Genomic DNA, 27,529 nt, shown 5'->3' on the forward strand with positions numbered 1-27,529 from the left:
ATATTTTATTATTATTATAATATTAAATAGTTAATTAAAATTAAAACATAGAATTAATTGTAATAATATAAAGAATTTAAAAAATTATTAAATGTATAATTCCATATTTTATATGTGTCTATTAGTGTTTATTAAAGATAGTTCATTAATATTTAAAAAAATTGTAACATTTTTTTTAAAAGGACAAAAATAAAAATCTTACAAAAATATATATTAGTAATTATTTATTAAAAAAAAAAAAAACAACTCAATTGATTTATAAACCAATGCCAACTAAGACAATTTTTTTACACTATTTTCCAAGGACTAAGTAATTGATTTCCTAAAAGCCCCAAACAATAATCCATGCTTTATAAAAGGGTGATTAATTATATTTTCAAAAATCATCGAAAACTATTATAAACTTTGAATGTTTCCTTCTATGATTACAAAGATGAGTCTTAGAGCTTCCTTGGAGACTATTTGTTGCAGAATAGTACAATAATGATAAACTATTAGTCAGTCTACTCTTACTCCAATGTTAACACAACCACGTGGACTATACGTAACTGATTATTGAATGATGTTAACTTGATAAGTAGGAGATCATTTCCATAGCAAGTCAAATTGTGATATTGCTTTCAGGATTTAACTGTTTGATTTTTGAGTCAAACTCATTTAACTATTCTATTAACTTATGCTTATTTCAACATGTAAATTCTTTGACAATAAGGTTTTTTACCACACTAAATTATCTCTATAAATTCATATTCATAGTCTTCTAATGGAAAAATATTTAATCAAGGTGTGAATGGATTTATAGGTGATCAAAAGGAGGTCAAAAGTTACTTGACAATTGAAGAGTCTATGCCACTAATATTTGGTTTGCTTCAACTTCTTTATATAAGACTCGCTCGTGTTCAAAAACAATAATAAATGAAAATATTGTGATTTTCTTGTGATGGAGAATTTGTGCTTTTGGAAGAGAGGTCAAAAGACTCAAATCTCATAGGGGATAAGATATATACATTGTGTGTGGCACAATTAGATGACTTTTGCAAGAAATATAGAGTACTCCTATATTATTATGGACGCTCACCACATACTGCACAGTTGATTAGTTTCCAAAATTTCAGCATAAATTCTTGATGATCAACATGATTTATGATAGAAAACAACAAGAAAATTTTTAAAATATTATCACTGCATTTTTAAGCCGAGAGGCTTTCTACAGTGGCAGCAATCTTCAATGTAAACATTTTTCATTTTGAAAAAAATTGACGTTCATTTACATGTCAGGAAAACAAAATAAAAATAGACTAAATATAATTAAAACCGTGAAAATTACAGAAGAGGAAGTGGAAGTAAAAATGAGGCAAATCAAGAGTATCGAATCATTTCCTCATGCCTCTTAGACACATAAATATGCGATGATGAAAATTATGAGAATATGAAAATAGGTGCCTCGACAAAGATATCTCTCGACTTATATATATATATATATAAGCTAATAGTATATCTAAGAAAAAAATATATATATTTATATTTTATAGTACATTATGTGGAAAGCTTAATCCACGTCTATTAGTAGAAATTGCTTGTTTATAGACCTATAGAAAATCTACCTTTATACTGTGAACCTTTTTATTTGTTTAATTATTTCCTTCCCAGTATATCCCACCATAGATAACACCGCAAGTCCATAGCTGATTTCAAATTCCCTCACTTCATTACTCATATTTCAAAGAATAAGGGTTAGGGATTGGGTTTGATCTTTCATGAAATGGCCAGTGGGCTTGATCTTGAATCTTGATGAGAAACTCGAAGCCAAAAACCAAAACTATTGTCATAACCCCACAACGGTAAAATTTGATTCAATTGCCTGAAAATACAATGCATTATATTGTTGTTCTTTAACCATACTACATAGCCAAATCTTGTACATAGGCAGAGAGGAAGAAGTACTCCAAAGTGGAAGGATCTTTGTGTGGAGGAATGGAGAGGGGTAGAGGAGAGGAGGGCTCTGCAAATTATGTTAATGGAGGATATCACCCTGTGGACATTGGCGATCTCTTCAATGGAGGTCGCTACGTGGTGCAATCCAAGCTTGGTTGGGGGGCTTTCTCCACTGTTTGGCGCGCACGGGACACCCAACTCAACAAATATGTGGCCCTCAAGATAACAAGGAGCAAAGATTGTCTTAGAGATGTAGCCCAACGTGAGGTTGGAATCCTCAAGTATATAGCACAGAAGGATCCAGAGGACAAACAATGCGTGGTTAAATTGCTTGATGATTTCATACACACTGGCCCAAACGGGAATCATGTCTGCTTGGTTCTTGAGCATTTAGGAGACAATTTGAGGACTCTTCTCAAGCATCATCCTAATGGCATTCCATTGCACATGGTCAAGAAAATCTGCTTTCACATCTTGAGTGGACTATGTTTCTTGCATGGCAAACTTTCATTGATGCATACCGATCTCAAGCCAGAAAACATTCTTCTGACGTGCACCACTGATCCAGAAAAAGATCACAAGATAATTGGTGCTCCAATTTTAATGCCTTCTTGTAGCAATGCTGAATCCGCCATTGTTACAAGCTCTTCCTCTGCATCAATGGCAGGAAATCAGAATGGCAAATCAGTGGCTCAAGATGATGAAGAAAAGGAATTGGGTGGGGAGAAAAAGGAATTGGGTGGGAGAAAAGAGGTAAATCCATGGCAGAGATTCAAAGAACTCAAGATCAACAGCCCTTCTAAGGAACTGATAGAATCCCTTGATCATCACAAGTGCAAGATAGCTGATTTGGGCAATGCAGTGAGCTTCCCAAATTATTTAATGGCTCCAATTCAAACACTTCGTTACAAGTGCCCGGAGACCATTTTGAGATCTCCATACGATGCTCCGGCAGATTTGTGGTCCGTTGCATGCATTGCCTATGAACTTGCAACAGGGGAGTTCTTGTTTGATCCTCAGGGGAAGAACAGGAAAGAGAAGGCTGTGAATCACTTGGGCTTAATGATGGAACTCCTCGGTCCAATGCCCGGAGGAATATCTATGGGTGGCAAGCTTTCACAAGATTATTTCGACGATAGTCGTTGCCTGAGAGGGTATAGGAAATTGAAATTTAGGTTATTGATCAGTGAGCTTCAGGATAAATATGGGTTTGCTAAAAAGGATGCATATGATTTCAAGGATTTTCTTTTTTCTCTCTTAAATTTTTTGCCGAGACAGAGACCCACTGCAATGGTAGCTATTGATCATGCCTGGCTTAATCCTGTGCCTCGCCTTCTTTCATCTTCGTCTTCATCTCCCCAAGATGATCAGAAAGAATGTGATGAGGTTATTTCACAAGAGAAGACAACAGAAAGAATGTGAAAACGTGATAGAAATGCTGTTATTTCAAGAAATGATGTAAGAATCTGTGTGAGCAAGAAGCCATGATTATTATTTCTGTCCTGTTTTCTGTGAAATTTCTGCCATACAAGAGGAACTAGATAGATTTATTGGATCACTGTAGCAACGTATGACAATCTGTGGGTGGAAAATTGTGTTTCAAATTTCAATGTAGAAGCATTTCCCCACAATGCAAACTTCAGTCAATCATGCATAGAGATCTTCCATATTTACTATTTTTTCAAAAGTATTATAGCATTTAGTTTTGATTAGTTAAATGTCTCTTGTTTGAATTTATTGATTTTGGAATTGTACTATTAATGATCTTCTTCTGTCTGGTTACTTTAGTAAGCATATATTTATGATCCAGTTTTATGGTATTGTTAACATTTTGGTGTTATTTCAAAGAGGAAAGAGCACTGATTTGAATCTGGTTTTGGAATTTATTGATTTTGGAATTGTTTTCACATGTATTTAGAGGTATGTTTCTTTGTGTAATTGCATTATTGTTCTTGGCCTATTAGTGTTGTGGCTGTCTGCCCCTGCTTCTTTGCAGCAGTGGGAAAAAGAGAGCTTTGGGACAGGGTATGGATATCCAACCAAGCATACAAAGGCCATACTGAGGATCTTAAGTTTGCCAATTGTGCATATCCAATATCCTATCTAGTTCAAAAAGGAGGAGACACTTAGATTAATACAATAACACGTAGGGCTCTTCATAACTAAATCATGCAATGACTGCATTCAAGGATACACTGACACCAAGCTTGTTATAATGGGGTTGTCAGTGCATTGAAAATTTTAAGTTTCTTTTGTAAAGCTAGTAAAATCTTGAAAATATGAGGAGGTAGTAGTCCATACGCAAGGAATAAAGAGACTAGAATTGTTAATCCTGCAACCGAATCTTCCTTCATATTGCCCACTCAAGCACAGGGAAAACGTCCTCTGCACCCAGTATGAATGGTGTTAAGTATCAAATTAGCATTAGCATTATTAACTGGGATTGAAAGAATCTACCAGTAAACAAAGGGTTCTACAAACTGCTGAGCCAAAAAAAAGTATTTTGGGGAGACAGTCAGCAGACAGTCAGCTTTGTTAAATTTATTACATTAATTAGGTTAGTTTCTATGTTTAGATTAGATAAATAAAATTAGTTCAATATATAATTGTGAGCAGTTATTCCCATAAGTAGTTGCTGTAAGGGAAAATAAGACTATATAAAGATACTCAGACATCAATGTAAATATTCATATCATTCCAGTATAATATTCAGTATCATTTCAATATCATTATTAGTTTCAATTCTGTATGTTTCCAAATGTATCTAGAAAAACTGAATCAATAGTTTCAGCATTTTATATTTTTGCTCTTTCCTTTTATATTTTCAGTTTCACATTCTTTGGGTCTGTTACAGTGGTATCAGAGCAGGTTAATCAATGGGGAGAAGAGTTCTTTTAATAGATTTTGGATTACTAGACCCTATTTGTTGTGAATAAAATAGGAGGCTAAAGGAAATGGAGGTTGGGGGATTCTTATCATCTCTAGCTAGCTTCTCGCTAGGTTGGAGGTTGGACTTATTACATTAATTAGGTTAGGTTATTTTATAATAAGCGAGAATGTTAGATTGTTGAGTTAATGTAATAAGGGGGAAATGTTAGATTTTATTACATTAATTAAGTTAGTTTCTATGTTTAGATTAGCTAAATAAAATTAGTTCAATATATAGTTGTGGGAAGTTATTCCCGTAAGTAGTTGTTGTAAAGAAAAATAACACTATATAAAGATGCTCAGACATAAATGTAAATATCCATATCATTCCAGTATAATATTCAATATCATTTCAATATCATTGTTAGTTTCAATTATGTATGTTTCCGAATGTATCTAGAAAAACTGAAACAATAGTTTCAATATTTCATATTTTTGCTCTTTCATTTTATATTTTCAGTTTCACATTCTTTGGGCATGTTACAGTGGTATCAAAGCAGGTTAATCAATGGGGAGAAGAGTGCTTTTAATAGATTTTGGATGACCAGACCCTATTTGTTGTGAATAAAATAGGAGGCTGAAGGAAATGGAGGTTGGAGGATTCTTATCATCTCTAGCTAGCTTCTCGCTCAAAAATGATTATTGCATGGGAAGCACCAATTTGTGTCCTTGTAAAGTTGGGGCTTGGCAAATTCATCCCTGGAGATAAGAGGTGACTTGTTGGATTTGTGTCCCTAAAGAAAAGAGGGGGCTTGGCTATGTGATTGTCCTTCTATTGAGTGGGGGGTGGGCAGGATTTCAAAATTTGCGTTAGAGACACTTGGAGGAGATGTTGACTTTCGGAGGAAAGATGTCCATATGTTAGTGGTGATTGTTTCTACGACACTTGAGGAGGCATTAGACACACTCGGAGGAGATGTGGACTTTCAGAGGAAAGGCATCTCATGTGTAGCACAGAGGAGGCATCAGGCACACTCCATGAAGATGTGAAATTGTGGAGGAACTATGTCTCGTTGTGTAAGGGAGGTGGAAACAATGTTATTGTGAGCTCAACTTCAGGATTAGGATTTGCAATCTGAAGTTGCAGACTACTTTCAAAGATTGGTGAAGGAGCTTCATCAAAGTTTCCAAAGAAATAATATTGGTGAAGGCTTTTCACTTTTATTGGATTAATGTAATAAGGGGGAAATGTTGGACTTATTACATTAAATAGGTTAGGTTAGTTTATAATAAGCAAGAATGTTAGATTGTTGAATTAATATAATAAGGGGGAGAATGTTAGATTTATTACATTAATTAGGTTAGTTTCTATGTTTAGATTAGATAAGTAAAATTAGTTCAATATATAGTTGTGGGAAGTTGTTCCCGTAAGTAGTTGTTGTAAGGGAAAATAAGACTATATAAAGATGCTCAGACATCAATGTAAATATTCATATCATTCCAATATAATATTCAATATCATTTCAATATCATTGTTAGTTTCAATTCTGTATGTTTATGAATGTATCTAGAAAAATCGAATCAATAGTTTCAACATTTTATATTTTTGCTCTTTCATTTTATATTTTCAGTTTCACATTCTTTGGGCATGTTACAAGCTTCCAACCAAGAAAGTAAGAAACTTTTAGGAACTTCTAGCTTAAACTTTTAGAAACTTCCAAAATGAAGGCGGTCGTTCTAATTTTAAAAAATTAATTGTTTTCCAACCAAGAATTGTTTTTCTAATGGCTACAGCGAATTAAAAATAAGAAAAGACATATTTTTAAATTATGAATATTTAGCAATTGTAATTTTGTAGAATAAAATTTAATTCTCCAATTTGATTGGTAGATTGACAAATCAAATTAGAAAAAAATTGCACCAAACAAATCCATTAGTTTATTTACCTCCAGAGGAACCTAAAAACACAAATATTGTCTTATTTTCTACATAAGTCATGGACTTAAGCTTAGCAAAGCTCGTGTCTTATTATGTATTCTTATTTTCTAATTTTTGTAGTTGAATAGAAATATCAATATAGAATAATCATAAATTGTTGGTAAGGTTTGATATTATTTATAAGACTACAAATTTGAATTTTATTTTATTTTGTTGAATTTATTATAAATAGTTATTAACATATTAAAATCTTCTATGTATGTGACAAACATGATGATATCTTCTATGTGTGGTTATATTGATTAGAACACATTGTATCTAGATTCTATACCAATCAAGTGTGATGTAGTTAATATGGTCAACATTTATACTAGGAGCACAAATTTTCTGAGATCTATGAGACTATTCATGTATATAACGAAGAATGTACAAAGATAAAATAAAAGAGATAAGATAAACGTAAAAATGTTAATGGAAATAAAAGGCAAATTTTTTTTTATATTTAGAATTACTATAATAGAAAAATCATAAATAATTATTAATATTTCATATCATCTTTAGGAGTACTGATAATCTTATTATACTATGTCCCATTTGCCATTACCCGCTCATAAAATGAACATATCAAAATCATAAGCACTGTCCAATAAACTTGGCTTGGTAAAATTTGAAAATTTATATTCATTTTCAATTAAGTGGTGTATAAGATCAATGTATATTTAAGTTTTGAACTTTAATTAATACGTATGCTGAAATATGTGCTTAATTTATCGAACATGTTATAGTTATATAATACGTTCATTATATTTACAAATGGAAGAGAGTTAAAATTTTGATAGATTATTTTAGAAAGATAAATGAGAATATATACAAGACATTTAGTATATGGAACAACAGTAAAGAATAGTGTTGATGCAACAAAGTATTTAGTAATGTAAAAGTTTATAAGTTGATACAATTAGTATGCTCATCATTTTCACCATTTTCAATTGTACATAGATCAAAATCTTCTCCAAATACAAATGTGCCCTTCGTAGTCAAATCCTAGATCTAGGGAAAATAAAGTCATGCATAAATTTTTCATATAAATCATGGAAGTGATTTGGCATAATTGGGGCTTTCAAAACTTGTTTGACTTCGACCCCTTTATGGCCTTGAATGTGTTTATAGACAATATTCTAAGCACGTAAATGGTCTATATGAAAATTTTGGTGCAACAATTTCTTTTAGTGCTCCAAAAAAGAAATATTTGTAGCATATTTTTTCTTATAGCTTTGTTTGGTAGAATACTTATTAGACATGTGCTTATATGCATATAATAAATTCATTCAAATATCAAGATGAAAAAAATCATATAAAATGTTTTAAATTGACTAATAGATATCATAACCTTATTTTACTAACATTTTTAAACTCTTGCATTTAATTAGATTAATAACAATAAACTAAATAAGATGTGAAATATAAAAGTGACACCTAAGTTAGAATTAATTATGCTTCTTATATCCTAAACATATAGCAGTTATCATATTAAATAATTTTGAATCAAAAAATAAAAAATTAATAAAATAAAATTTAAACTGAAATATTTGATTTTCTATGCAAAATCTGAGTTATCCATTTATGTGGAGTATAATTGAATTTATCTAATGTCAATTTCTGAATTTAGCTTAAGAAGATGATTTTGTGATTATAATTTTTATTATTAGTAATAAGTATGTAGTATTGAACTCTTATAATGATTATATCTTTATTTTTAAGAATATTGATCTAAATTCAATTTGACATTGTTGATTTTTTTTCCTCATTTATTTATAATAGACATTTTAGAAGTTCTAATTATCTTAATATATATTTTTTGAACTAATCAATTCTATAATTGGTCTATTTTATGCTTAAAACCTGGTCTTCTCTAAGTTGATACAGTTGAGATGGAGATGCATGAATAGGATAATTGATGAATTATTGTTAACTTTTGATATCATCTCTTAAGAGTGCTATTTTGAATCTAGTTATACTTAGTTGAATTCATTATAAATAGCTATTAACATATTAGAAATGTAGACATTCCAAAATCTCCATTTATAACAAACATGATGATATTAATTAGAATAGATTGTATCTACAATCGACAACAACTACAGTGATGTAGTTAATATGGTCAACATGTATACTAGTATCACAAACTTGTGAGATCTAAGAGACTACTCATGTATGTAATGAAGAATGTAAATATAATTAGCACTTGCACAAGAAGAGGGTGTAAGGGATACACTAATAGGTTTTAACAAAAAAATTAATTTTGAAGAGATGTATAAGTGAAAGAGGGATTTCAAATTTGATAGTATAAAATTAATCTTTATTTAGACAGAAATATAGATAGAAACTAATCAATATTTAAAGATCCACTATGCAGTCCTTGATAGTTATCTAAATGCAAAGTTGTCAAATCATGGATCGATTCATTAAGAGCATATATGGGTATCACTACTACTTGTCATTACTACTTCTTCAAATAGAAGACTGTAGAAAAAAATGGTCAAGTGAAATCTTATTGGAGATCAAACACAATCTCTGAATTAAAGATTAAACATAAATGATGACAGATTTCGTTAAAACTAAATGTTGATTCAAATCATTGTAGGGGCATTAGAATTTGAATTTGAACACAATAACAAGTTTTACCATAAATAATGAAATATTTAGTAATTTTAAATATTTATTTAAATCATTATAGGGGCATTAGAATTCTAGTTAAACACGATAACAATCATGATGACAGATTGTGGTAAAAAATCTACTTATAATTAATAAACACAATTAAGATTACATAGCCTCAAACCATTTATGGATGAATCAAAAACCATTTGTAACTGACAGTCATTTTCTAGCATAAGTCAAATTTCGATTGCAAGCCACCTCGTAGGAAAAGCATGTTACCTAATTAAAAGATATTACATAATGTAAAAATATCAATAAAAAAATTGAGGGAAATTTCTTTTACTACATTTATAAACACTAGGATAGAATAATCATCAATACTTATTAATATTTATATAATCTCTTTTTTTATCGGTAAAAAGTCGAAGCCATAAATTGTATTAATAATTAAAAATAATTATAAAGCACTGCTCAAAATGGCATTGGTAGGAATGAATGGAGAAGAAAACCTCCAATACTTCACAGGAAAATAGTCCTATACAATTTACATATTTAAAAGTGGCATACCTGAGTGCTTAAATTTAGAGATAATTTACACAGTTGCCCCTATTTTTCTTAGGGACTTGTGTTAGTTTGTGGTGACTGATTAGGAAAGTATTGTACATACTTCATAAATTCTTTGGGGCTCAAGGCATCGCCCTACAAAAAAAATTGGGCCCTATTTTATTGAGATTTTGGACCAACATGTAATTATTAATTATAACCCTAAAGCGGTATAAATACTTGTATAAAAGGGCTTAGGGTTAGGGATTGTTTCAGTGTTGTGATGCAAAAATTGGTTCTTGTGGCAGTATTGAGCTATAAGAGATTACAGATTGTAATTAGGTTGTAATCACTGGATCTTAATAATATCAAACTTGTTGTTTGGTGGATGTAGCCCGAGGATATGGTGAACCACGTTAAATATTAGTATCTTGTGTTCTTTTTTGTGTGATCTATTATTTTCTAATATTGATTATATTTGCATGTAATTGTTATTTATGCTTGAGGTTTAATCCTAATAAGTGGTATCAAAGTGAGGTTTTCTTTTTGGTTATCCTTAGTAGGAAAGTCTCACAATTGAGTGGGAGTGATGGCAGATGAGGGTAAGCTGAGGGTTGGCAAGTTTAATGGGTAGAACTTTCAATTATGGAAGATGCAAATGGAAGCCTATCTTTATCAGAAGGATTTATGGAAGTCATTAGAAGGCAAAACCAAGAATTAGGGATCTATGTCAAATGACGACTGGGATCTTTTGGGTAGAAAGGCATTTGGAAGCATTCGATTATGCCTGGCACCATCAGTGGCATTTAATATTACAAAAGCAAATACAACAGAAGAGTCGATGCAAACCCTAGCAAAATTGTATGAAAAGGCCTCCGCTTCAAACAAGGTATTTCTCATGAAGTGTTTATTTAATATGAAAATGATAGAAGGTGGATTTGTTGTGGATCATCTAAATGAGTTTGATACTATTACTAGTCAATTATCCTCTGTGGGTATCAATTTTGATGAATAAATTAGGACTCTCTTGATTTTGTGTTCTTTGTCTGAAAGATGGAATGGCTTGGTAATGATTGTGAGTAATTTTGTTCTTGGATCTAGTAATCTAAAATATGATGATGTGATTGGTGTTATTTTGAGTGAGGAAACTCGTAAAAAATCCTCAGGTGGATCTACATCAGGAAGTGTTTTGAATGCACAAAGCAGAGGCAGAACGATTGAGAGAGGAAGTAATTCTAGAAATCATGGGAAATCAAGAGGAAAGTCAAAGGGGAGGAGGTCTCAATCGAGAGGACCAAATGATTGCTAGTACTATGGGAAACCAAGGCATAAAAAGAAAGATTGTTGGTCTCAAAAGAAAAATGAAGGAGATAAACTAGATGGAGACAAGGAGGCAAATGTGGTAAGTAACAAATCCAAAGAGGGTGCTTTGCTTTTTTCTTTAGAAAGTGTTGACAATTTGTGGGTTTTAGATTTTGTTGCTTAATTACATGCTAAACCTCATAGAGGTTATTTCATTGATTATGTCCAAGGGGATTTTGGACTTGTTTATTTGAGGAATAATGAACCTTATCAGATCGTTGAAAAGGGAAAAGTTAAGATTAAGTTGCAAAATGGGAATCATTGGCTACTACATGAGGTAAGACATGTTCCAAGGCTGAGTAGGAATTTAATTTCAGCAAGGCAACTCAATGGTGAGGGTTATGTACTTACTTTTAATGATAAAAATTGGAAGGTTTCAAAAGGTTCCCTTGTAGTAGAAAAAGGTGTGAAAGTAGGCACCTTATATCTTTGTGCAAGTCATTTTGTTCCTTCTACTTTAATTGTCTCAAAGAAAACTGAATGTTCAGAAATAGTTGTTGGAGTTAAGTAGGAAGAACAAATAGCTGATGTAAATTCTGATACACTATTGTGGCATAATAGACTTGGGCACATGAGTGAGAAAGGTATGAAAGTACTTCATTCAAAGAAAGTTTTACCAGGTTTGGAATGTGTTAATATGGATTTCTATGAAAGTTGTGTGTATGGAAAACAAAATAGAGTGAGTTTTGTGAAGACTATGAAGGAAAATAAAAAGAAGAAATTAGAGCTTGTGCATATTGATGTATGGGGACCAACTTAGGTATCTTCCCTTGGTGGCTCTCATTATTATGTTACATTCATTGATGATGCAACTAGAAAAGTATGGGTTTATTTTCTTAAATAGAAATATGATGTATTTCAAACTTTTTAAGAAATGGAAATACTTGGTTGAAAATGAGACGGGTAAGAACTTAAAATGTCTCAAATCTAATAATGGTGGTGAATATTGCAGTATGAATTTGAAGATTATTGCTCCATTAATGGTATTCGTAGACAGAAAACCATTCCAAAGACTCCACAGGAAAATGGAGTAGCTGAATGCATGAACAAGACTATAATAGAGCATGCAAGGAGCATGAGGTTGCATGTTGGGTTGCCCCTACAAATGTGGGTGGAGGCTATCAATACTAGTGTATATTTGATTAATAGAGGTCCCTCTACTTATTTGGGTCGTGGTATTCTAAAGGAAGCATGGACTGGTAAGAAAGTGAGTTATTCTTTTCTCAAAATGTTCGATTGTAAGCATTTGCTTATATAGATTCTGAAAATAGAACCAAGCTAGAAGCTAAGTTAAAAAAATGTGTATTTGTTAGATATCACATTAATGAATTTGGTTATAAGCTTTAGAATTTTGAAAATCATAAAATTGTAAGAGGTAGGGATGTCATATTCAATGAGATAGTGTTGTACAAAGATCTATTGTAGCAACATAAGAAGAAAGAAGATGATTATGTAGTGCTAGATGATACTCCCAAAGATGACGTTCCAGCCATTCCTCATGATGTGCAACAACTGAAATAAAAAATACCACACACACCAGTGAATGTTAGATGGTCAACAAGGAAAATTAGAGCTCTAGAAAGATTTTCTCCCTCTTTGTATTCTATTTTACTAATAGATGCTGGTGAACCTGAATGTTATGATGAAGTTGTGCAGGTGGACACTAAGATTTAGTGGGAGTCTACAATGAAAGATGAAATGGACTCTTTGCTGAAAAATAAGACATGAGATTTAAGTAAGTTGCCTGCAAGTAAAAGGGCTTTACAGAATAAGTGGGTTTACAAGTTAAAAGAAAAGGCTGGAGGTAAGAAAAGATTTAAAGTTAAGTTAGTTGTAACTGGATTTGCACAAAAAAAAGGCATTGATTTTGATGAGATATTTTCTCCTGTTGTTAAGGTGACTTCTACCTATACTATTTTAAGTATTGTGGCTATTGAAGATTTGCATTTAGAGTAGATTGATGTTAAAATAGTCTTCCTTCATGGTGATTTGGATGAAGAGATATATATGGCTTAGCCACATGGATTTGAGGTCAAAGCTAAGGAGAACTTAGTGTGCAAATTGAAGAAAAGTTTATATGAATTGAAGCAAGCACCTTGGCAATGGTATTTGAAATTTGATAGTTTTATGCACGAGCATGGATATAGTAGGTGTCATTTAGATCATTATGTTTACTTTAAGAGGTTGTATGATGATAGCTACATTATTTTATGTTTATATGTTGATGATATGCTTGTAGCTGGGTCTAACATGGATCACATTAAGGAGTTGAAATGCTAGTTAGCACATGCATTTTCTATGAAGGATTTGGAGATAGAAAAACAAATCCTTGGTATGAAGATTTGAAGAGATAGGAAGAACAAGAAATTAATGCTATCTTAGGCTAATTATGTTTAGAAGGTGTTGCAACATTTCTCTATAGAGAATGCTAAAGTTGTCAGCACACCTTTACCTAGTCATTTGAAGTTGACTAAGGAGATGTGTCCCAAGACACCATAAGAGGAGGAGAAGATGTCAAAGGTACCCTATGTTTCAACTATAGGAAGTTTTATGTATGTTATGGCATGTACAAGGCTAGATATTGCACATGCAGTGGGAGTCGTTAGCAGGTATATGAGTCATCCTGGAATTGAGCATTGAAATGCAGTCAAATAGATTCTTAGATATTTGAGAGGAACATCCCATAAGTGTCTACACTTTTTGGGCTCTACTACTAATTTACAGGGCTATGTTGACTCAGATTTGATAGGGGATATTGATACCAGGCAGAGTACTACAAGTTATGTCTTTACTATTGGTAGGGCAACCATGAGCTGGGTTTCTAGGTTACAGAAGGTTAATGTTTTATCCACTACAGAGGCAGAGTATGTTGCTGCTATAGAGGCACAAAGGAGATGATATGGCTTTAGTTCTTCTTGGAAGAATTGGGACACCCTCAAAAGGATAATTATTTGTTTACAAATAGTTAGAATGCCATTCATCTTGCAAAAAATTTAGCTCTGCATTCAAAGACCAAACACATATAGTTGTAGTATCATTTCATTCAGTTACTTTTGGATGATGGACAGTTAAAGTTGGACAAGATACATATAGATGACAATCTAGCGGATATGTTTACAAAGGTAGTGACAAGGGAGAAATTGAACTCCTCTTCAAGTTTAGTTGGTCTTCTAGACTAAACAGGAATAAAAGAACAACAAAGTCTAGGGTGGTTTGATCCAATGGGAGCCCCATGTGGTTGCAATATTGTTACAGGATTAGTCTCCAAGTGAGAGATTTTTGTTTAGTGTGGAGCCCAATCAGTCCCCAAGTTGAAGATTGTTAGTATGTGGTGACTGATTAGGAAAGTAATGTACATATTCATAAATTCTTTGGGGCTTGGGGCATCACCCCAAAAAAATTTGGGTCCCTATTTTATTGGGATTTTGGGCCAACATGTAATTATTAATTATAACCCTAAAGCGATAAAAATAATTGTATAAAAGGGCTTAGGGTTAGGGATTGTTTTAGTGTTGTGATGCAAAAATTGGTTCTTTTAGTGGTATTGAGTTGTAAGGGATTACGGATTGTAATCAAGCTATAATTATTGGATTGTAATAATATCAGACTTGTTATTTGGTGGATGTAGCCCAGGGATAGGTGAACCATGTTAAATCTTGGTGTCTTGTGTTCTTTTCTGTGTGATCTATTATTTTCTGATATTGGTTATATTTGCATATAATTATTATTTCTATCTGAGGTTTAATCCTAACAACTTGAATCTTCTTTACATATTCAATTTTTTATTCAATCATTTTTTTGTCCTTAGTCAAATATGGATGCATTCATTTTCTTGTCACTATGTATTTTGTTCGAGGTCCTTTGCTTTTCTTCAAATCTACATTTCTTCTAGATACTTTATACTCACTTCTAATGTTAGACTCATTTTTAGTTAAAATAAATATTGGATTGAACTAAGATAACTTTTAGAATGATTTCAAAATGTAAAAGTAAAAAGGTTTAAGAGGGAAGTTCTTTGAGATGGGGGTTTGAATGACAAAAGGATTTTACTAGGTGTTCCTGCTGCATGTAACAATCTACATTTTATATTAGTTATTAGTCTAAGGGGGATATAGTTTGATGGTCTAGATGAGAGGATATAGTCAAGGTGATTATAATTTTGAGTGTTGTATATAACTTTAGGCTTTTTGAAATGCTTTTATAATAAATTCATCGTCATCTGCTCCTTGGTTTTCTAAAGTGTTTGCTTCTTTTTTCCCTCTCTATATATGTGTTGTATCCTTAGTTCTTCAAACTTGTCCAAATAGGGGAGAACATATTCCAGTTTGGAATTTAGTTTCTAGTTAGGTGTTTCCCACTTTCTTATGTCATTTAGGATGATTTGAGAGTCTGCTTCTATTTATAACTTTTTTATGTGTAGTTGTAAGTAGAGTTTTAAACCCTCCATAAGTTCTTCAAGTTTTGCAAGGTTATTCAAGGATTATCCTAATGGTTTTGCTCATTTTATTATCCATTCTCATGTTGTGATTTTATTGTGTATCATATTCCTACTTTCCATGGGTTTCCCTGAGATGCTCCAATGAAATTTAGTTCCCACCTACAATTCTTTCTTGCTTCTTTGCTACTTTTTAAGCATGTTGTTGGTGGATTGATTAACTGTTTTTAATTTTTCCTCATATTCACATCCCAATTTGAGAAGGATCCTTCTTCTACTATGAAGTTCCTTAGGTGATTATTCATGACTTCTATAATGCTTGCTTCAATTTTGTTAAGGAGAGTTGGAATAGAGTACTCCTCATTTTGGAAGATTATACGGTTTCTTTCTTTCCAAATTTCCCATAGCATAATTGAAGGAGAGATATTTCATAGCTTGTTATAGGCTTTCTTGATGCTAAATTATGGCCAACTTCTAAGGAGTTATCCTAATCTAGGTGGAAGAGTAGTTGACCAGCTTAACCTTTGGCATAGCCATTTCCAACAAGCTTATGTAAAGGGGCATTGATATAAAATATGTTCCACCATTCCTGAGTTTTTTTGAACAATGGACAGCTTGATGGTCCTTCAAATCTCATTTTGGTGAATTTATCTATTGTTAGTATTCTATTTTGTGATGTTGTCCACAAGAAAATGCTTGTTTTTGGTAGACATGCTCTGTCCCAATAGAGGTTAAATGGAATGGTAGCCTTTTCCCATGTTGTGAGTTTATTATCATGTTGTATCCTTGTTTGACACTGTATTGACCATTTTTTGTAGCCCCCTGGATTATTCTATCATTTCTATTTTTGTGGTTAGTTTGTTGTTGGTCCAAGGTTTCCTTAAATAACTTATTTTCATGTTCTAAGAGGTTGGTTGCCTCTGCTGATTTCTATTCCCAATTTTTCTTTCCCTTTTCAATTCTAACTTGTTTATAATCATAAACATGTCTTCCTCATAGGTGTTGGAGTTTTTTTTGATGTTCAAAGGAAATTTTTAACTATCGAAAGAAAGAAGTTTAGCTCAAGAGTCTTCCCAAAAGAGGGGATCTTTCCCTTCACCTATGTTTGAAGTAAGGTTGTTGGAAATGATTGGTTGGATTTGCATTAGCAAGTTCTAGGTTTGGGATCCTCTAGGGAGTTTCTAGTTGTGAAGATGGATGAGGGTTCGAAGTTGCCTAAATACTTATTGTGAATAATTTTTGCCCATTTTTTGTCCTTCTCCTAGAACATTCTCCATACCAATTTGGCTCCTAGGGCTTTATTTTGCCAACTGAGATTCTTGATTCCTAAACCTCCATATTCTTTGAGTTTGCAAATGTTTTCCCATTTCATTAATGCTTGTTTCTTTTCAATATTTATATAATCTTTAAGAGCACTAATTCAAATCTATTTTTTCTTTATGGTTAAGGGCACCAAGATTGTGTGAAAAAGGGGGTATAAGTGATTACTATTTTCCTGAAATGAGATAAACTTGAACTTCAAATAGAAATTTGAGGGTCATGTACTCAAAATTAGAATATGTGTCAACAATAATAATTGTAGCATTCTAAATATAGTTTGTAAATTACTAATTATGTTTTTAAGAATTTGATAAGATTAAGAGGGTCAAACCTGCAACACACAAAAAATTATTCCTTTTTTTGAGAAAAATATAACATAATTAGTTATATGTGTTTCACAAAAGATGTGGCTGGATTTATTATTTTTCAAAACCCTTTAATAGAATGATAGGTAAGAGTGAGATCTAGAAGCTATGTATTATTTTTTAATTCTTTGTTAACTAATATTTTTTATGATTTTTTGAAGTGACTACATCTTAAATATGGTACCTATTCATGTGTTGGGCATTATTTGCATCAAAATAGTAAAAAATGAAAGAAAGAAAAAAATCAAAGTGTAAAGAATCAAGTGTAGAATTGTAATATGCAATTTGTTCTTTGCATTTGATCAAGTAGATCAGAAGTTAACTAAACATATGGTACATATATACATCTTTGAGGATTGTCAAGACACTGGTAAGGAAAATTATGGCTCACTATTCTAATGTAATCCAAATATAGAAAAGGTTATATGGTTAGAAAGATGAGAAGATGTGAGAGCTTATGGTAGTAATTTCAAAGATACCCACTTGATCATTTATTAACCTGATAATGATGAAGTTGAAAAATCATCTTGAAATTAAAAATTCATGTAAATGGAAAAAAATAAATGGAAAATGGGCTTGGAAGCCTTAGGATCATTTCCAAAGCCACTTACCAAGCTATACCAAATAAATGTTATGTAGAAATTAATAAGCATACATTTTTAGTTCTACATAATGTGTATACATTATGAAGAAATAAAAGTGTAAGCTTAAAATCTTAACATACACAACACATATGTATATACTTATACAATACGTCTATCGCTTTCTTTCTCTCAATAATAAGAAAAAATGTAAGCATTATTTAGAATATGTATTAGGGAGAATTTTTATTTTTAGATAAGAAAAACATTTATAGATTCTATAAAACTATAGATGTGGTTTGACATAAAATTAAATTAATTTTTTTTTTTAAATAGTATTTCTTCATAACATGTACATTTGTGAAGAACTAAAAAAATACCTTTATCTCTTCAAAATGAAAACTCCTTTTAAAGAACATTTAGTTTTTCAAAACACACACACATTTTGGAAAACTTTTAGTTCTTTGACATATGCATACATTTTTTAGAACTTTAAATTTTATTTTTTCAAACAACATATGCATTTTGAGGAACTTTTAGTTCTTTAAAACATGTAGGCATTTTGAATTACTTCTAGTTCTTCAAAATATGCATGTATTTCAAATAGCTTTTAGTTCTTCACAAGAATATCCAAAATTCAAAATATGTTTGCTATAGTCCTTAATCTTACCTATATTTTCCATTATCTACCCATGAAGCCACGCACTTAGCTCAAGAGTAGTGTGGTCATGAATAATTTGATATGCATCACATACCATACTACTCTGTATAGTATTGTCTTGACTCGAGTTGTAGATCTAGTAGGAAATTACCATTGCTATGAATCCCATCTAATGGTTGGGGAAGTGATGTACTATGCAAGCTCACCTGTCAATATGACCTCCAATCATTTTTGTAGCCTTTTTGGTTAAAATTATTTTTGTAGTTAGTTCCATCTGAGTGCCACTAAAACAAGTAAACCTTTGAATCACATCCTTCATAATCTTATAGGGTTTTTCGAGGCACGTGTATTGGTCATGTAGTCTTCCTATCATGAACTTGATCCAAACTTTGTGGAAGAAGTTAGGAATTCTTGCGACATGTAGTAATGTCATCTTCTCCAAATTCTTGTGCTTGTTCCTTGAAACTTCATGTTCACATAATTCACCATTTAGGTCATCAATGTTTTTATCACAAATTTCTTATAGTCAAGCCTTTAGGAAAGCACTTACATCTTCAGTAAGTAATATTTCAATTAGGAGTGATGATAATACTCCTTCCATATCTCTTTCATCTTCCTTCAACTAGAGAACTTCACACTCTAGTCATTTAGTGACCTTTCCATTAACCAACATGACTTTGTTGAATTGATCTTCCATCTTAAATATTGACTAGTAGTATATAATCTTCAAATAGTTCAATTGGGCTCACAAATCCATTGTTCAAGTTACCCCTTTTTTTTTGCTTACTAAAATCAACACATAATTCACAGGATGATCACACTTCAAGATAAGGTTTTGCAAATTAGAAAGCTCAAAAGATTTTGAATTCACAAAGTGGTAAATAGCTCTTTGATATCCTATTTATAGTTAAAAATATTAATGTTAGGGTACTAACATTGAGAGTAAAATAGAAAACAAAGAGTTCATGTACCACTTAATCTATCCAATTAATTTTTATGGCCCATAGATAAATAATCATAATCTTATCATTCACTTGTCTTACTGTAGGTATACTACATTTGCCAATGTAATGAGTGCTTTATCAACTTTGGCATTACAAAAAGTGACTTGCCGGTTTACATATGGAGATTGGTGTAATATTTTGTATATGAACCCCTTAGTCTATAATTGCTTATTTTAACTCAAAAGTCTCATTGTTGACCAGTGAGCTAACAACCTCAACAATTTTAGCTTCCTCTGCTTCATCATTTTTCTTTCTACAAATTTTATTAAAGTCCTTCGTGACTTCTTTTGTATTAATTGCCTTTTTCTTCCCTTTCCTAGCAAGGTAATGATCATTGGACCTATTTTTTGACCTACACTCTCTAGCAAGATGTCCAATCGTGTTGCAATTGTAATAGGTCATACATGTTCCTCTACAAGATCTAGTGTTATTCCTCTAACTTGTCTTAACTTGCTATATATTGCAAGGTGTCCATGATTCCATAGGTGTAGCATACCTACATGGTAAACGTGTCCCTCCTAGTGGGACTTGTTGACTTTGAGGATGATTAGTTTGATCATGCCTTTGATTTAAATTCCTTAGGGTTATGTCCATACTTGTTATAGTAGTAACAATATTCATCTATTTTTTCCTCATTAAAATGAGATCTACACTCTTGTGTTGTATGACCATACTAGTGGCAGCATCCATCAAAGGTATATTGGATACTAGGTAATACTTGCTTGTGTCAATATTCATTTGAAATATGTCCTACTTTACGATAAAAAGAACACATGGGTTTTTTGGGTTTCATACCTTTTGGTGATGTCATTCCTTACTTCTTGACATCCATCTCTTTTTTTCCAGAAGACTCACCCTTTTCAGTCTTGTTGTCGTCACCATTTCCCAGACTTATGGTGCTCTTGTTTCTCCTATGGACTTTAGTTGCTTATCTATCTTTTTAGTGCTTTAATTGAACTTATTCAATTTTTTATTTATCTCATTTGTAATTTTTGACTCTTTAGTTAGCTTGTAAACTAGTTCGGTCAGTTTCTTTTTCTCTTAAATTGGTTGTTCAATCTTCTCTTTGTGGTCATGATCTTGTTCATGTAATACATTATTTTTCTCTCTATTTAGAGACACTATTCTTCCATTTACATCATTTATGCATCATTTTTTCTTTTTGATTCTTCAGCTATTTGCTTGGTTCATTCTTGTTGTCATGTTTTCTCACTCTTTCTTCAATATTGCAATAGCTTTTGTCAGATTCTCATTATCAGCCATGAGATCTATTATGGCTTCTTCAAATTCATCTAAACCAATCTATTCTTCAATTTTTTCAATGATTTCTTGACTATCACTAAGTTTCTTCAAAATTTTCTTTCTCTTAGTCAAGAAAACCCTCAGCTTTTCCTTCAAACCATTAATGGTGGTGAATGCTTCATCAAGTTTCTTTTGAAGTCCAAAATCTTTCATTAGATATTCCCTCAATTTTTCAAGCTAATTGGTGTTAGGGCCTAATATCCAATACCAATTGATGTGCCAAACTAGTATTGAGATAGGGATAAATCAGTACTAGCTTTCAAACCAATTAGTTAAGCTACTTTCACAAATACTATAACTACTAGTTACTTAAGCAGTAAACCAATAATAAAAGAAACACAATAAAATCATGTAACTTTGCATAAGAAAGAATACATCAATGACACATGGATTTTGTACATGGAAATTCTTAGTTCGAGGATGAAAATCATGATGGGAATAATATACCCACTAGCCTTTTACTATAGATAAAAGGGTGTCTAGTTAAAGGCTACAATTGGAACACATCTACTAGTTATGAATGTTCATAAACTACTAGGATTAAAAAATCCTATCAAAGATACCTTGTGAGTGGATTTACAACACTCCATCTAGGAGGTACCTTGTAAGAGGGTTTACAAATGTTTTCTAATAAAGTATGCCCAATTAAGAGCTTACAAAATAGATGCAAAGGTAATAAAGTAAACTATAATGGTTGATTCAATAAGTAGCACAACCTGCCTTGTAAATTTGTTTTGTATACCTTGAAGATCCATTGATCTTCCCTTTCTGTCTTGGCTTTCCCTATAAAAACCTTATATCACCTTCTACACTTGTCGGTTCATCCCTATCTCAAACCAACATGTTAAATGTTTAGCTCTATTCTCTTCACCTCTGATCTCTTTTCTTTACATTCTTGTATTATGAAAAAAAACTCCCAAAATGAAGTGTAAAAAGATATTTACACTTCCCATCATCTGGGCACAAAAATCCAATTAAAAAATTCTTTCTCAAAATTGATGTACTCAAAATTTCAGTATCATGCATGAGCTAGTCACATAAGCCCCATGACTGCATATGAATAGGGCTCTAGACTAGTAGACCTCCCACTGTCCTTGTGATCCTATGTGTAGCTTCTGTCCTTTAACCCTATAAACTTTCATAGATGAATTCTAATCATGTCACATTTCTTTATTTTCCTTATGTCATATCACAACACTGGTGACTCATCATGCTTATTCTTTGCTTGACTACTCATTTGACATGTTTGCATTTTGTGACTCAACATGATCATTGTCCATGTCCTAACCAATGAGAGATCCCAATGGCGATCATACTAACTTTTTGTCTTCTTCCTCTTTCTCTCTTAGTTGCTAATTAATGAAAATATTTTGTGATGCTAAGTATTAGGTACCACCTTTCTCCAATATTCATACTAGTTTGACTAAGTGATCCAACTAAGATTATATGCATGCACAACAAAAATTATAATAATATGAAGAAACATTATTAAATTGAAATTAGTATCACATAGGAATAATAGAAAGAAGGAGCATGCAAAAATTAGTCAAGCCCCATTCTGTTCCTTGCATGCGGGTGATACTAATTATAGAGGTGAAGGAAGAAGGAGAAATACATGTGTCAAATGGAAATGGAGCCAAGGTTCCTCTTTATTATCCAAGCCCTGCAAAAACAGAGTATGAATCAATGAAGGAGTGGAGGCTTGATTATCTATTTCATTGGTATATCATGGATGTCACCAATAATGTGGAACACAAGCATAACTATGCAATTATTGCCTTTCTTAGGCTTGATTAGAACCTTTGCAATACATTTTTAGTACAGCTTTTAAGTTTAGTGCTTTTGGTTTATATATTAAGTGAATTGGGAGATATAAATTGTAAGGTCTCTATAATTGTTTTCTTATTAATAGAAATAAACTGCATCTATTTTGTTATCTTCAAGTTTCAATATATCTTTCTTAATGGGTGATTTATATAAATAATCTTTAGATGTGTGAAGAGATCTTTGTTTACGTTGTGAAGAATATTATTATCATTTTTTTGGAATTAATTGATAATTTATCCTCTTATTCAGATTTTGCAAGATTGCACTAAGATTTTTCTCTCTTCAGACCCACTTCTGACCATGCAAAAAAGTAATAACTATACAATTTTGGTGTCTCTTTTTGAGTTTCAATACATCTTTTTTAATGGGTGATTTATATTAGTAATCTTTACATGTTTTGTAAATGAAGAGATCTTTGTTTGAGTTGTTATAAATGTTTAGAAAAAATGAGAGGGGGGTGAATCAATTACTTAAGGTCAATATGTACCACATGAACAATTAAACAATAAACACTTCACCATTTTTCTTATCTTGTTGTTGCTTGATCACCAATATAAAATTATCATAAACATAACTTGCATTGCATAATGAAAACATTATCGAATGTAAACATACATAAATCATTCATCATATTTTGACACTAGGATTTTTCATGGAAATCCAATTTGGGAAAAACCACTAGCAACATGTCACTCTTTTACACTCTTTCAAAGTGAGACTTGTTAGGAGACAATCCTATTAAATGTTACAAAACACATTGTTAAATGTGTCCTAGTTAGAGGATTCAATCACCCTTTTAGGAGTGACTTTGTAAGAAGATTTTGATCATTCCATTTAGAATGTCATCTTGTTAAAGAATTTACATAGATTGTTAAGTCTTCAAAATTACTGTTAAGTCAACCTATGTTAAAAGAATTTCAATACAAACTATTTATAATGATAAGAAAGAAAGTAATAGGTTTTGATATATGTGATTACAACTCGGTTTTATAGGTTTATATCTTTTTTTGGTCCTTATGTTGGTTTACTAATAAATGTTCCATTGTCATCTCTTATCTTGATTTGCTTGGACACCTTACAAGCAATCAGTCCACTCTTCTCATCAACACTTAAGCCTTCTTCTCTAATGCACTTATCAATAACAACATCATATCTACAAGCCCTCTCCTTTAGCTTGTCATTCACTTACACTCTTATGCATTTTTTATCAACCCTTCTTTGTATGTCTCTTTTCACATACAAGCTTGCACATAAACACACAACACCAACACAACTCCTAACTCGAATTATTTGGCTTTGTATCTCTTTAAATAGGAAACTTGTGCTTTACCATTTTCTACATCCACCATATTTCTTATGTTTTATGACTAGGTTCAACTTGATTCAATGTATCTATCCATCGTCTTGATCATTCAGCTCTAGAAAATTCTCTAGAATCTATCTGTTAGGTCTTTACCTAATCTTCTCCTTGAATTTAATGATCCAACTCATCAATCTTATCTTTAACACATTTTACATCTCCCAAGAAATAAACTGAGTCAACTTGATCTTACAATTTCTTTGAATTTATTCTCTTAATATCACTTGGAAGTCTCTAAATTCTATACTTGGTCATCATTGAAATACTCAGTCAATGTAAAGATTTCTAGCTCGACATCAACTAACTTTCTTGGTCGATGCTAACACTTAGTCAACACTAGATTTTCTTGACACTAACTGTAGCTTGTTTGACACAAGCATTACTCAACACTCCTTAGTATTTTTCTCTTGTACTCGGATTGGTCCCGAGTTAAATCCACACATCCCATCCCTATGGAGGCTGAAACATACCTTTTTGTCTAAAATCTCCATGTCCTCATCTGTCATAGTTCATTGTTTCTTTGTTTTTCCTTCCAACGACTTCCATAAATCCTTTTGATAAAGATAGTCTTCCATTTACATTTTCCAAAACTAAAAGTTCTACCCATTAAACTTGTCAACCTTTAGCTCACCCTTGTTAGCCATTTCTCCCACTCAACCGTGAAACTTTCCTATAGAGGATAACTGAAAAACAACCTCACTCTGATACCACTTGTTAGGATTAACCTCAGATAGAAATAATAATTACATGCAAATATAAACAATATCAAAAAATAATGGATTCACACAAAGGAGAACATAAGACACCAGTATTTAACATGGTTCATCCAAACCCTGGGCTATGTCCACTAAACAACAAGTCCAATGTTATTACAATCCAGTGATTACAACCTAATTATAATTTGTAATCCCTTATAGCTCAATACTCTCATAAGAAGCAATTTTTGCATCACACATTATGAAACAGTACCTAATCTTAAGCCCTTTTATACAAGTATTTTTTTCTCTTTAGGGTTAAAAATTAGTTACAACATGTTGGGCATAAAATGCTAATATAGTAGCCCAAAAAAAATTCATTGGGGGCTCTACCCCCAAACCTTGCCAAGGAATTATGGAGTATGTACAATACTTTCCTAATCATTCACCATAATCTAACAATCTCCCACTTGGGGACTGATCAAGCTCCACACTAAAAAATAATCTTCCACTTGGAGACTAATCCTATAGATATGCCACTACTACATGAGGCTCCCACTAGATCAAACCACTCTGGACTCTGTTGTTCTTTTATTCTTGTTCACTCTAGAAGACCAACCGAAGTTGAAGAGGAGTTTAGCTTCTCCCTTTTACTACCTTTGTAAATATATCTATTGGATTGTCATTTGTATGTATCTTGTCTAGCTTTAACTGTCCATCATCCAAAATTGACAAAATGAAATGGTACTGCAACTGAATGTGTTTTGCCTTTGAATGCATAGCTGAATGACATTCAATCTGTAAACAAATAATTATCCTTCTAAGGTTGTCCCAATTCTTCCAAGAAGAACTAAAGCCATATCATCTCCTTGGTTGCCTCTCTAGTAGTAACTGTAGGATTTGAGCAAAAGTACATAACAAATCCATGAATCCCAAGAAAACCTACATGCAGAAAACCTGTCATGGAGAAAAAAAAAAGACAAGAAGAGGCAAGGGTTTGATCTGAAAAACTCAGACAAAGAAGAAAAATATTATTCAACGGATTCTTGATCAAAAATAAAGAGAGATCAATCCTTATAAAAGGAGATCGAAACCAAAAAAGGGTAACCTAAAAGCCTAAAAAAGCTAGGTTGCACAATATAATTAATAAAATATTAATTATATGCACCTACAACATAGCGTAAGCAAACTAGAGTAGTAGGCAACTTATTTAATTAAATCAAAGTGATTAAATTAATAAGTGAAAATAACTAATTACTCTAACACCCCCCCTTAAGCGAAGCTTAGGAGGTGTGCTAACCTAGCACAGCTATGAAAGTAGAAAAGTGGGTCTCGGCAACAAGGCTTGATTAGGTACCCAATACAAGGAAATCTTTGTAAACTGGAGAAATAGAGAAAACCACATGGGAAAAACCCTACTCCAAAAAGAGATAGCAAAGAATGTTCCTGAAGAAGGAACAAAGAGAGATCATGAAGAGAACCACTGAAGTATGAAAAGCCACAAAACTCTGTCAAAAGGTGTTGATCTGTAGAACCTCCATGGAAATAGAAGGCATGAACCAAGCATGTCTATATGGTAGATGATCCATCTCACCAAAATGCATAAGTAGTCAGCCACTGTAATCGCCTAGTATGTAGGATTAGGTACTAAATACATAGCTCACACTAATGAACCATTGAACCAAGGAAGCATATAACAACAATATAACCCCACCTTAATGCAAATGGGGTGAGGTGACATGCAATTGAAAAGATGGGCCAAAAATCTCCTACAACACAAGAACCAAACACATCAAGAGTGAGGTACAGACACCTATAAAGGCATGTGTCATCGACACATCATGGGGCTAATGTCATGGAAGGGACACTCACTTGACAAAGGAAGAGGGCCTAAATGGCAATCAACTATCCCCCCATAGCACATTATAAAGTAGTGCGAGTACAAAAAATCACAATAATGAAAAGGATCCCAAAATGCAAGAAGTGGCACTTTATCTCAGTGTGTTTGCATAAAGATGCTTACAATGAATATCAAAAATGATCAGAAAAAGCATAAGGCTAATACAACAGAAGGTATAGCCCAAAACAAAGCATCTGAAGTAACGAAATCAATCCTCGGACCTAAAACAGCCAAGATATCCACCAGCATGCAAAAATGTAGAAGGTTGAATAAAATTTTCTTAGATCAAAATCTAGAACAACAACCAACATCACTGAAAAGAGCACAGAAAGATCTTTCCAATGATATAAAGAAGTCCAAAATCGGAGATCGGATGCTCAAGATACAACTCCCGAAGTGCAAAATAGAATATCTAGCTTTGACTGCCAAAATAGGCAACCAAACTGCACCAAAACTCAAAAAAGCCTACACAAATATCTCCATCTTAGAACCAGCTTTCTGGTGCATTTTTTGGATTGAAAAAATATGTCTGTATGCTCAAGTTACGGAGAAAAAACCACTAGGCACTCTGAAATGCAAGAAAAATTATTTTTTTAAATTAACAAATAATTTTTTTTTTAAAAAGCGCCACCCCCACACCATCGGTGGAGTGGTGGCTGGGGTTGCAGGAGGGCAGAGGGCCATTATGGGGTGGAGCGATGGTGGGGCCATGGCAGGTGCTGCCAACGAAGCCACTACGGGCCACTGGCAGATCGCCAACGATAACTGCTAG

General features: G+C 32.5%; 1 protein-coding gene across 1 annotated transcript; it reads left to right on the plus strand.

Moving 5' to 3' along the window:
- The first annotated feature begins 1,974 nt into the window (after window positions 1-1,974).
- Window positions 1,975-27,529, plus strand: LOC149530769 (uncharacterized). The gene is made up of 2 exons (XM_089808240.1): window positions 1,975-3,321; window positions 27,383-27,529. Exons 1-2 carry the CDS (start codon window positions 1,975-1,977, stop codon window positions 27,527-27,529), a joined length of 1,494 nt encoding a protein of 497 aa, XP_089664366.1.

The sequence above is a fragment of the Cupressus sempervirens genome, chromosome 11, assembly GCF_028749045.1.
Source record: "Cupressus sempervirens isolate cs-2001-9-10 chromosome 11, ASM2874904v1, whole genome shotgun sequence".
NCBI lineage: Eukaryota > Viridiplantae > Streptophyta > Pinopsida > Cupressales > Cupressaceae > Cupressus > Cupressus sempervirens.